This window comes from Corythoichthys intestinalis, chromosome 10 (assembly GCF_030265065.1).
Source record: "Corythoichthys intestinalis isolate RoL2023-P3 chromosome 10, ASM3026506v1, whole genome shotgun sequence".
Taxonomy (NCBI): Eukaryota; Metazoa; Chordata; class Actinopteri; order Syngnathiformes; family Syngnathidae; genus Corythoichthys; species Corythoichthys intestinalis.
Genome location: NC_080404.1, coordinates 40,958,708 through 40,971,369, shown reverse-complemented (window position 1 = coordinate 40,971,369; position 12,662 = coordinate 40,958,708). Strand labels below are relative to the sequence as shown.

Below are 12,662 nucleotides of genomic sequence, written 5' to 3'. Positions count from 1 at the left end.
ATAGACGCTGTAGTGCAGCCTGAGCAATACGGCGAGACACTGTCTTTTTCACAGTACACGCTGTCAATTTAACAAACAACATGTTTGACATTTTACAGCCGAACAGTTTGTTTTCATTTCTTCCTTACTAGAGAAACACGATTTTTGCTTGTCCTACACTGCCTCCTCCTGGATACAAAACACAACTACATAGTTTGAGAACCGACCGCGAAAAAGCACTCCTTTTTCACATATTTCAACTATAAATCATATTTCTCCAACATTTAGAGGCCAATTTACTTAAACACTTTAATTGAGAATTAGACTAAAGACTAGACCACTATAAACTATTATGCTAGTTGCCAGACTGGTGTAGATATTTTACTATTTAAAAAATATATATGGTGGAAAACAGTTCTGCTTTGAGACCCTTTGGCCAAATTTCAAAATTGTCCGATATGCATGTGTGATACATCATTAGAAAGCATGAAATCTCAATCTTCTGGGGGAAGAAATTTTTCGAACAGGAGGGCAATAAAAAAAAAAAAAAAAAAATTTAACAGCAAAACCCTAACTGGAGGTGAGAGTACGCGAGAGCAGAATATAAGACGCCATGATTTTATCGAGATATTATTGTGTACTTACCTTGTTTCGATCCAAAAACTCCATGTAGCATGTATCACCGAGTTTCAAGACACAGCTGTGAAGGCCACAGCTGGATTTTTGGAGGATTTTATATGTGAAACATGGTCATATAACAAGGGTCGCGATGCAGAAATCGCAGACGTCAAGCAGTGGTCGAGATTTTGATATTTACCCTTTTAAACTTTTTTTCCCAATTTTTCTTTGACTGGATCGATTATTTATCATCTAAAATATTAGGGAAAATGCGACAGTAACGAAAAAATACATTTAAGCGAGTTATGAGATAGATATCCGTGACTTTTTTTTTTTACAGATGCCAATTTTTTTCATTGTGACGTAATTTGTTTAAAAGTTTAAAATATGCGAGTGAATAACTTTTTAAAGTTGTTTTTTTTTTTTTTTAACTTAATATTAGACATCAATAAATGATTCTAAGCTAAAAATGACACACATTTCGAATAATAAATACAATTACTTATCTTCTTATGGCTAGGTTGAAACAACTGCAGTTGCGCGATGTCTGTAAACGGGGGTTTCCAGGGTAAAACGGACAAATTAAAAATAGCTCGGGGGCTTAATGCGCCATGAATCTGCTATGGCAGCATATAGACATATTGTTCTATTAAACACAACAGTTAAAAATACAGCACTTTTAAAGAGGAGTGCAAGAGCAGAAACTGCTTTTTCAGTGTTGTCTGTTTTCCGCCATATATATTTCCGATCTACAAACCTATGCCTTATGCTTTTGTTATTTTGCAGTATTTCAATGAATGAGGCCTGATAACAGTCATGTTTTTATTTTAGCAATACAGTTTATGACAACCATGCAACACGTCAAATTAAAACACAATATTCACACCTTTCTAACTGCAATGCTCAATTTCAGATCAATCCAATAATTTATTCAGATTACAGCACAATTGGACAATTTACTCAACATACAGCATGAATTTTATCTTTGGTCGGAATGAAGCTATTGAGGACTTGTGAAAACTGCACAATGAGTGGTAACGGTAACATTTTAAATCCATGGTTTCTTGAAAATTACATTGACATCAATTTAATAGGGTATAAATTATTTGTAAATGAAAACATATCCACATATAATTTCCTCTAAGGCACCTTTTGCCCCCCAGATCGCAGTAAAAAATATATTTTCTTAAGACAAAAAAATAAGCAGTCATTACTATTCAATGCCTCAACAAAATGTCACGTCATTTTTTCCAGCTACAGGTCTGTTAATATAATACAGAACTTAATTCATCTTATTTTGTCATTCACTGAATAAACCTTACGATGTCTTCTATGAATTTTCTAGAAGAACCCAACATTCTGTTTTAAGGTGCCCTTCCTCAGACTAAAAGTAAAGGATGTTACCTATAAACCCACACAAAAGAAACCCAACAAAAAACAACTAAAATAGCAGAAACAGAGATAATATTGATTATAAGAACTCAACTAGATGCGTAGACGAACCATCATGTCTAAAGGGGAAAAAAAAGTCATAACATTTGTGTTAGTCAATTACAGCAACATAATTGATGCCTATGTGTGTAATTTTACCAGATAAAGTTGCAACACTGATTTGACTTTGCGAAATGAAGGACATCCTCCTTGCACATTATTTCCCTCTGCTGCACGGCTATGTGTGTTTCAAAAACATGAATGGGTTGTTACAGTAGAAGTTGCATGGCTTCAAATGTAAGGCACAAGTTTCATCTTGAGCGTCTACACTTTCTCAACACTTCCAAAAATCTGTCATTATACGTTAAGAGGAATACCAGTCCCTAAAGTACACTCACAGAATCCTTTCCATTCTTTAAATGAACAAAAATAGTAAGTACACACACCTTTTGCAGATGGAAAACGCACATGCGGGTAACACGAGGTACAATATATGCTCGGATTACAATTGATGGACTTTGCTGTCCAATAACAGAAGAGGTGTTTTGCTTGTGCTTAAAGTCGCGTAAAAGGGCCAATGTGAAGTGGCCCTCTCAGTTTGGGTGAGGAGCAAACATTGGTCGAGAACAGGGATGATGGAGAGGAAGAATAAGGCGAAGACGATGCGGAGTCACCGCTATTGTTCAGGGTGAACACAGTGGAAATGGCAACATCCACTATGCCTTGACACAACTCAGGGTACAGCTTCCTAGAGCAACAACAAGACAAGATAGCGTCAGTGAAGAGGAGTCCAAGTTTACTTTATCACAAGGGTTTAGGTTTGCATAGAGACGGTAGGGACATAACACTACCAACTTTTCAGGATGCTCTAAATGTCCCCACCAACTTTTAAGTAACCTTATTTGCATTATATAATGACTTCATTTACATAGGTCATTTGGATTGTCTTCCCATATGTTGTAAGGATGGAATTGACCCTACCATTATTAAGTGAATTACTTTCATTATTTTCAGACATTGACCCCTTCCTAATTGCTGAATGTGCCAGTCCGTTTTTTTCCTCAAACGCACATTTGATTTGCTGATGACTTAACCAAATATTGAGTAACATATTTTTAATGAGCATGAATTTCAAATAAATAAAATGGATGGTTGCAAGATCCATTTAAAGATACGGTAATAATAAAACCAGTGGAATGTAGCATAATGTAATAGTGAAAATAGCGTTTCATAAAAGCTGCAATAATTACATGTAAAAATTTGCTTTTCTGCAAATATGCATTACTACTGACTGTGCACAGGCTGGCGCTCCGTTGATCTCAATGAGCCACACTTTGAAGTTCACATCCACCATGAAGTCGAAGCCAAACAGCTGGAAGCTCTGGTAGGAGAGATGCTTGGTGCTGATTGCTGGTTCAATGCACGACAGACAGCTCCTGCAAATTCACATAGCTAGCTTGATCAGTTGTGTGTCGGCATTTTAAACTGCACAATGATATAATTGATAGGAGGTTGGGACGGTGGGGGGGTTAGTAAAAATAAAAACGTAAACAGATTCATAATTCACTGACATTATAGGATTGTGCTTCATGAGGGATTGGCTTTCACTCTGTGACTCAAGCCCTGCTTTCAAATCCTTAAAAGCTTTTTAGCAGTGTTCGTGAGAAACATGCTTGGGTGTTTTGCTGTCAGTAGTACCAGTGGACAAAGTGGATAGAATAATGATGATCACAACTGTAAATGCACCTGTTTAAATTGTCAAACAAAGTGGCTTCAGACAGAAATATACACACTGCTTGAAAACTACTTTTCTTGAGAAAAAAAATAATAATAATAAAAAAAATAAAGAAATGTTCATTAAAAGGAAATGACAGTACCTTCTGTTTTCAATATATTTTTCCAAATTGATGACCACGCAGCCTAAACAACAAATCAATTACTTAATGAAAACAGCCTCTAGCATTTTCCACACCATGTGCAAAGCACAGAGTGTAATTAAGTACAAGTTACTGGATGCCAGTTAATCATTAAATAGATACACAAACCACTCACACTTGTTCCTATAAACAATTTAAAGGGATCCACGGAAAGACTTGTAGTTCTTAAAAGATAAACGTTATTATGAATTAAAACAATTCCACATGAAAACCCCTCTTGATGTTTTCGTTTTTATACAATTTGTAAAATTACTTTAACTTGTAGGTTGCCATTGTTGTTGACGTCGCAGGGCGGTGGTGTCACATGGTTACGCTGCCGGGCTTCTATAGTATGACTGCAGCGAATAAACATGTCATCTGTTCAACCCTTTCAATTTGAACCCGGGAAGAACATTAATGAGCATGACAGCACTGATGATATCTCACAAAACAAGCAGCAAAAACAAAATGAACAGGAAAGATGGGATGAAACGAAACAAAAGTATGACCAAATCGGTGTTCTGCCAAAACGTGCTACACCGGCAAAATGTCCTACAAAAGGCTATTTTGACACCTAAAGTACTACCATGTACTTTGAGCTTGTTTTTTTTATATATGCATAACGGCAGAACATACTAAAGATGCCTTAAGAAAATACTTAAACATAGTAATATCAAATAAGAGTGGTTTAAATACGCTTTACAGCAGATCAACAATCTGCTTTAAAGCTACCACAAGAAAACAATGCTTAAAAGTATGAGAGGGAAACACGTGCAAAAAGTATTTTGAGTCAATGAAAAGGTAATAAAAGACTCAATAAAACCACATATAGTAACTTGCCGCTTTTAACTGATGTAGCATGTGTTGGACATCTCGCCTCGTAGAAGGAATTGCAGAATACTGGTCGTGTTCCTCTAGTGAAAGTGACAAACTACGTCATCACCCTGAGCGTGCATGGCGCGCATAAAACATGGCGCCCTCCATAGGTTAAAACAATTACTAAGTACCATATTATAGATTTTTAAATCAATGGCAATATTTTATGTGTTTCTAATAACAAATTTTAGTAAAAGAGAACAATTGTGGCTTATTAGAGCCTAGAAGTGTTTAAGCCCGAGGTTCCCTATAAAGTCTTCATTTAACCTTACATGCATGTTTTTAATGATTTGGAGCAGATAAAATGTAAGATTTTTTTTCTTTTGATATTGTCCCACAAATAAGAGTTGGTAAAGAATGTATTCACTAAAGATTAACCGATTATCGGCGCCGATATTTGAAAATTTGACGTATATAGGTAACGGCCTTTTTTTTTTTTAAATCCGACTGACCAATATGAAAAAAAAATCAATTTTATCATTGAGTTATTTCGGCTCAGATGCAGCCGCGCCTCTCCTGCATGCTGTCTCCTGTACTAGTATTCACTTAATCCTCTGATTGGTTAAATGGTAATGGTAAATAGGCTTACACTTACATTGCGCCTTTTCACCTTTTTAAGGCCCTCAAAGCGCTTCACAATATATCCTCATCTACTGTACCTAGTGGTGACGCAGCACCAGGAGCAACGCGGGGTTTCGTATCTTGCTCCAGGATACTTAGACGAGGTCCTCAGGACTTCCTTTTCTGTGGAAAATTTTCAGATAGCTATTTATTTAACCTTTTATTCAACTTTATAAGATGTTTCTGAGTCTAGGAAATTCAGGCACTTCTGGAGCTATTATTTTCTATTTGTGTGATTCAATAAACATGCTTTAGGCATTTCAATGAAATTCAGTGTTTGCATTATCCAATTTTTTTATGCCAATTTTTACTGCAAATGAATACCGGCTCCAAAAATCGGTTATCTGCCCCTCTAATTACTAATAATTGGTATCGGTCCTGAAAAACCGATATCGTTCGATCTCATATTCATATACTACAGATATTTTTTTTTCTTTCTTTCTTTTTTTTTTTTTTATAAGATAATATGACTAATGCTGCGGTACTAAGGCTGGCTGTTTTGTTGCTAAACTTTTTTTTTTTTAGCAGTTATAATGAGTAAAATTGTAAGAGAACAGTGTGGACTTACTTGATTATTTGCTTTATTTGAGGTAATATAGTGGACTCCAGCGTGACGTTGTGAGTGTTGAGCAGGTACAGACGAAACTCGTCAAAGAACATCTCGTTCCCTTCCTCGTAGCGACCGTAGTTCTGGGAGTGTTCCTTCTGGATGCAATGGTTGGTCAAATGGCTGGTCATGTCCTGCAGGTCGGAGCTATTATACGGCTCAGAGGATGTCCGCAGCACACCCTCACGATATAAATAGATGTTGTAGTTGTGGTCCACAAGGACCCAACTCCTGGTAATACCATATTAGAAATTCTTAGCATGCAGTGTAGACATTTTGTATGTATTTTTCCTCTAAGATACTAATAAAGACTTGCCTGATGTCAAACTTTCGATGTCCAGGCTGTAGAAGTAAAGGTTTCTCCAGGTATTTTTGAATGACATGAACCTGTCCTTGATTGTCAATGTACTCCAGTAGCTTGTTAGCATCGTGAGAGATTAGAATACCAGCACCTGTTAAAAGAAAACATGTTGATCTCAGCCTAATGTCACTCAGAAAGCCAATTGTCCACCACGTTTGATGTCAAGCCAAAGATCCATGCACATGTAATGCGACAATTCAAACTAGACGTACAGTTATAGCTCGCTAGTAGAATGGTTGTCTTATGAGAAGGTTCACTATTAAAATTTGACTTTGATTTGCTATTCAATTCAAGTCAGAATCCTAACATAATATTTTACCTTTAGCTCCAGCAGATGACTTGGCTATCCACACTGTCCCCTCCCCACTTTCTTTTTTGGAGTGATAGGAAGCCAAGAAAACTTCTCGCTCATCCGTTTTGGGATTGCTCTTCAGATGGCTGAGACCATTTGTAGCAGGAGCCACAGGCGTGTTGAGGTTGGTGGGATAGATTATGTAGGATTCAGGGAACCAGTTGGGTGAATCGGAGAGCTCAGGGCTGGTCTTTATTAGCCTGATGATTTAAAAGTGGTGGATGTCAGCTAATGTAAATTCTTTGAATAATTTAAGAGCAAAATAGAACATGATGGCAACTTTAAAAAGGTAATGGTATACTACTGTATATTGTTGTACATACTTGACCAAGGATGCCTTTCTGCAAATCTTGTCTGCACCTCTGTAGTAATTCACCAGCTGCACCAGTCCTGGTTCATGACCTAAAATAAAAATATTTGAATGTTAAATTTGCACATTCGCTGCAAGACTCTCCCAGTCAAAATGGATTTGACGCCTAGTGCCGTTAGTGGTATTGAAAGATGAGCTGGTCCTCCCAATTTAATGAACTGGATGTCTATCACTGTCAATGACTATCAATGAATTAACCACTGATGGAGACATTGATCCTCCACGACGCAGGGGCGAGCAACTCTGCAGTCACTGCAGAGATCAGGTCCTGAGTGGGTGGACACCAAATGTAGCGCATAGAAATTCAGATTTGTACATAATAACAAAAGGGGGAAACATACTTTACCTAGACGTCCAAATGGTAGCCTGTTCCGTTCACCGAGCATCAAATTGAATCTAGGGTTGTCCCTTTTCAGCCTTTTCCACTGCCCTGTCGACAGGAGGATTTTGGAAACTTCTGCATAAACAGTGCTGTTGTCGTCCCGGGTAACAAAAGTGTACATCTGAGATGCCATTGTCCCACACAGGATGGAAATACAAATCTCGTGACAAAGACTTGGGACTAAAAGTACTTTTCTTGGTAGGGAGTTACTTGTCTGGTATCCAGAGCAACACACAGAGGGTCCAGTGTTATCTCCTCTGACCGGGCCATGGTGATGATGAGCCAGTCATATCCAGTCCAAACGTTAAACTCACATCCGGATCAGAGGATTTGTACCAATGCAAGCATTACAGCAAACTATTAACGCTCCAAATAGGACAAAAGAGGTGTTGATTATTCAATAGTCATTGGAGCAGCAGAGTCTAGTAACACACGAGGGTGTGACTAAGAGCAGACAGCAGCTGCAGACTCGTTCCATTTGGGCCGAATAGCTGGCAACATCCGGTTTTGGCTTAAATGGACCGCTGCAAAAATGTCAGACTTGTTTTAGTATGCTCCACGACTCAAACAAACACGTACGAAGTACGACAACACTAGCGAATTGTGGTGAATTAGCTAAAAAGAATTGTATTTACGCAAAAATGACATGCTTTCCATTCCGAAACTGTCTCCTCTTGTCGGTAGATTAAACTACCCCAGTAGTTATGGTCAACGTAGTTTTTACTCGCACTATAGAACAATGTTAATGCATTTTTTACGATGGTTATTTAACTAATGAATATATTATAATGGTATATATACAATTCCTATACATATGTGACATATTTTACAAATTATATTGTTTGATAACAGGTGACAATGCGAAAGCTTATTTTCACGTGCACTTCAATTCCCAGAATGCAAAGGAAAGCTGGCGAGAGCACGGACCAATCACGGCTTTACGCACAACGCAACACAAGATGGCACTGCAGGTTTTGTGTTGTGGTCGCTGTTGTTTGTAGTTCGTTCGACAGTTTGAAATTTAGGTTTGTGATTTCCAGCACTTTGGTAAGTCTGCAAAACTTAGTGTTGTTAGCAAGCGTGTTAGTTAATTACCCAGTGTTTGTGTATGAGCAGAAACAAAAAATAAAAACGTGTTCACAGAAGTCAGGTTTTTTGAAGCGATGTTTTAAGATTCCTCATATTATTATATTTTCCCCTACTTGTTATTTGTTTGATCCATTCTCCACTAAAAAAAAGTCAACAGAAAATTCTATTCTAGTTATTCACAACCGGGTAATAAAATAAATCAATAAAATAAAAGTAATGCTACCGGAAGTTGTACTCGGGACGCAAACGGTGGCGGGAACAAGTACAGTACTGTAGTTAGCCACTGATGTAAACGCAAAAACGTTTGAAGCTGTGCGTTTCTTGTGAGTACTTCTAACTTAACTTTTATAGTATTAACTAAGTAACTACCAGTTAGTTCTTTGGCAAATAATGTCGTGAGCTCATGCCGTCCATAGCAAGTGAGGTTTTTGTTTGTTTGTTTGTTATACTTCCGTCTTTCCATTGCATGCTTTTATGTTCAGTGTTTACAATACATTGTTTGCATACTGTTGCGTGCTCGTCCACAGTATGGTTTTAAAACTGTCAATTTGTAGTCTGTAAAGTTTAAAATAAATCATTAATAAATCATGAATAATTTCCAATTATCTTAAAGTCAATAGTTTTCAATTACTGATATCTTAATGCAAATCTGCTGAGTTGCTAATATTATCTCGATAAAATATGTGTTTTTCACCTTGTGTTTGTAAAATCATAGCGTATTAAATTTTTCATCAATTTTGCCTCATCTTCACCAGGCTGGAACAGCCCAGGCATGAGTGGCGCACACCTGGACGAATGGCAGAGGAGGTCCTTTGACATTTCATCTGGCAATTGTACACCTGAACAGACGGCTGAAGCCTACCGGGCCCACATCCTCTCCATTCAGTATGCATGGGCAAGCTCCCACCTCTCGGAGGCCGCCATGGGCGACCTGCTCAGGACCTACTCGGGGCGCTATGCAGCAGTGTTGGACTCGGATGACCCCCGCACGGGGCTTAACAACTATGCTGAGAGTGCCCTTCATCTGGCCCGTAATCAGATAAACCACAGTGACAAATGGGAGTCGTCCCTCACTGTGGAGCGTTTGCTTGACTTGCCCTGCGTGCAGAAGATGATTCAAGCAAGGCCTGGGGGAGAAAACTCCCTCGTGGCACCAGCAGATGTTAGCATATCTGTTGGAGAAGAGAGCAGCAGCATCAGCAGCTCCGTGTCTGCTTCCAGTTCGGCGTGCAGGTCAGACGGCACATCCTTCAAACCTCTTTGGCCACCACAGGCTAAAATAGAAGTTAATAACACTGCTACTATTTCAGCGGCTAGGCCAACAACATCTGAGAGCACGGCAGATAATAATGACTCCTTTTACCATCCAAACAGCAGAGTGCAGTCGGTGTTTAATCATCCATCTTCAGGTTCTCCTCAGAGCAACACAGGCCCTGCAGGCGGCAACTGTAAATCCAACTTATTTCCTATTTCCAATTCATCCAAGCGGAAGAATTTTTACAACCCAGATGCAAGTGAAGGTGGGAGGGGGCCACAAGTTGGGGCTGAGCAGAAACCTACAAGTCACTTTAAATCGGCCCGGGAGCAGCTAATTGTGGAACAACAGAAGAAACATTTCCATCAACCCCAAAGAGGAGCGACATCATCTGTGACTTCCACTGTAAAGAAATCCCTGGGAGCCAATATGTCCCGAGGTGCTTTTTCTAAATTTGTGTCTCCGATGCCGCGGCAAGACGAAGAGGAAAGTGCAAGGGGATCAAACTCCACACGGGAACCCCAGATTGTGGATGAACGCCTGAAAATCTTTGAGCCAAAGATAGTGGAGTTGATCATGAGCGAGATCATGGACCATGGACCCCCTGTTTTGTGGGAGGACATAGCAGGCTTGGAGTTTGCCAAGACCACCATAAAGGAGATTGTTGTTTGGCCAATGTTGAGACCTGACATCTTCACAGGCTTGCGGGGCCCGCCGAAGGGAATCCTATTGTTTGGACCCCCAGGAACCGGGAAAACGTTGATAGGAAAATGTATCGCTTGCCAGTCAGGTGCCACGTTCTTCAGCATCAGTGCATCGTCGCTCACATCCAAATGGGTGGGTGAGGGCGAAAAAATGGTGCGAGCTTTGTTCGCCATCGCACGCTGCCACCAGCCCGCTGTCATTTTCATAGACGAAATTGACTCGCTGTTGTCGCAACGCACTGACGGGGAGCACGACTCGTCACGCAGAATCAAAACTGAGTTTCTGGTTTCCTTGGACGGTGCCGCCACAGCGGCGGAGGATCGCATCTTGGTGGTGGGGGCCACCAACCGCCCCCAAGAAATAGATGAGGCTGCCCGTCGTCGCCTCGCTAAGAGGTTGTACATCCCGCTTCCTGAGGGCCCCGCCCGGAAGCAGATAATCACCAACCTCATGGCACAGGAGAAGAACCAGCTGAGAGCGGAGGAGCTAGAGCGCATCATAGCCAACACTGAAGGCTTCTCCGGGGCAGACATGACTCAGCTGTGTCGAGAAGCAGCCCTGGGACCTATTCGCAGCATCCAATTCGCAGACATTGCCACCATCTCGGCAGAACAAGTACGGCCGATCGTATACAATGACTTCCAAGATGCTCTGAAGACTGTGCGACCCAGTGTCTCACAAAAGGACCTGGAGCTTTATGAGGAGTGGAATAAGACATTTGGATGTGGTCGTTGAAGTTCTTAGTTTAAGAGAATGCACATTAAAACTTAAACCAATGGCTTGTTTTTTTGTTGTTGTTTTTACATTGCTTCATAAATTATCATTGTCGACTCTTGGATATATTTTCCTTATCTGGTGATTCTGTTTTGATTTAGTTACACATTTTTCTTGATTATTCACAAATGTCCAAGGTGATGCTTGTCATTAAAAACTACAGTTGTTATGTTCTTCTAAAATCAAATGGAATAAAATGCACTGTTAAGCAGCGAGTTTTGGTCATTAATTTTGGTAATTGAAAAAAAAAAACTTTGCTTAATCTTCTAAAGACATGCCGTCCACATATGTCGACATCGGATGTCATGTAACCCAGGGGTCCCCAACCTTTTTTGCACCACGGACCGGTGTGATTTGGGTCTTTTTTTTTTTCACGGACCCTGTGTTCTGTCAAATTTTGCACTCTTAATTTTTGCTCCCAAAGCTTTTGTGGCCGTGAAAAAAACCCTCTTTTATATTCACTTGGACTCTCAATGTTATCCAACGGTGCTAAAAAACTATTTACATCATAAACATACATGTGCAACACGAAAATGGGGTAAATTAATGCTTAACGACACGGCGAAGTCGTTAACTGAGAGAGCTGCGTGCAGTTGTGTGCAGCTAACATGGCAAACGTAAGTTAATATTCTTTTCTTTAAAGAAAGTTTGTAGTGTGTACTTTGGAATCGCTGCATTCGCGGTCATTTTTAACGTTACGCGCATGCCAAATTTATCAGAACACCGGCAATGTACGACAGAAAATACAGCAAATATAAAATACCATTTGTTTTTAGCCCCGTCGTGTTAAGTGCAGGGAAAATACAACTCACCCGCTGAATCAGTGTGAAGACTGAGCTTGTTTCGTTTGTTTCAGTGCTCTTCTAGCAATGTCAGGATATTCCGAAATGACTTTAATACAGAACCTCGGTAGAGTTGTTGTCTAAAATGTACGTTTAAGGTCGCCGTGATTTGCGATCTCTACAAGCTGATATTCCTGTTGCACAGACATGCTCGAATCACTCGGTTTATTCACATACGGGTCACGAATCCACTCCTTTGCAGTTCATGGTTCTTTAGTGATTGGGAAGTAGCATAGATTTTGTTTTCTTTGATGTTGTAGGCTCATCTTCTGGCTCGTGAGGTTCCTTTTCCCCCGTAAAAAATCTGGTACCGGTACCGGTCCGCGGCCCGGTCGTTGGGGACCCCTGATGTAGCCCACAATATTAACATTTGGTATACAAGTGTGGCCTACATGAGGCCGCAATATTAACATTTGGTATACAACTGTGGCCTACATGCCTGAAATGTGATATCTGCATATGTGGGCCCCAGGTCTCAATTATA

The 12,662-nt window shown here is 39.8% G+C and overlaps 2 protein-coding genes across 3 annotated transcripts; one reads left to right on the top strand and one right to left on the bottom strand.

Annotated features, from left to right (window-relative positions):
* Positions 1 to 1,405: 1,405 nt before the first annotated feature.
* ttl (tubulin tyrosine ligase) lies at positions 1,406 to 8,198 on the bottom strand. The gene is made up of 7 exons (XM_057847390.1): positions 7,478 to 8,198; positions 7,085 to 7,163; positions 6,729 to 6,961; positions 6,365 to 6,500; positions 6,010 to 6,279; positions 3,321 to 3,464; positions 1,406 to 2,776 (listed from the first exon to the last, which is right to left on the bottom strand). The coding sequence occupies exons 1-7, from the start codon at positions 7,644 to 7,646 to the stop codon at positions 2,584 to 2,586; spliced, it is 1,224 nt and encodes a 407-aa protein (XP_057703373.1). The 5' UTR covers positions 7,647 to 8,198; the 3' UTR covers positions 1,406 to 2,583.
* Positions 8,199 to 8,437: 239 nt separating this feature from the next.
* Positions 8,438 to 11,547, top strand: fignl1 (fidgetin-like 1). 2 transcript variants are annotated; one of them, XM_057848674.1, is made up of 2 exons: positions 8,438 to 8,560; positions 9,358 to 11,547. In XM_057848674.1, the coding sequence occupies exon 2, from the start codon at positions 9,375 to 9,377 to the stop codon at positions 11,295 to 11,297; it is 1,923 nt and encodes a 640-aa protein (XP_057704657.1). In that variant the 5' UTR covers positions 8,438 to 8,560; positions 9,358 to 9,374; the 3' UTR covers positions 11,298 to 11,547. The 2 variants fall into 2 exon arrangements, with proteins under 2 accessions (XP_057704657.1, XP_057704658.1); XM_057848675.1 differs by lacking the exon at positions 8,438 to 8,560 and adding an exon at positions 8,831 to 8,925.
* The last annotated feature ends 1,115 nt before the right edge of the window (positions 11,548 to 12,662 follow it).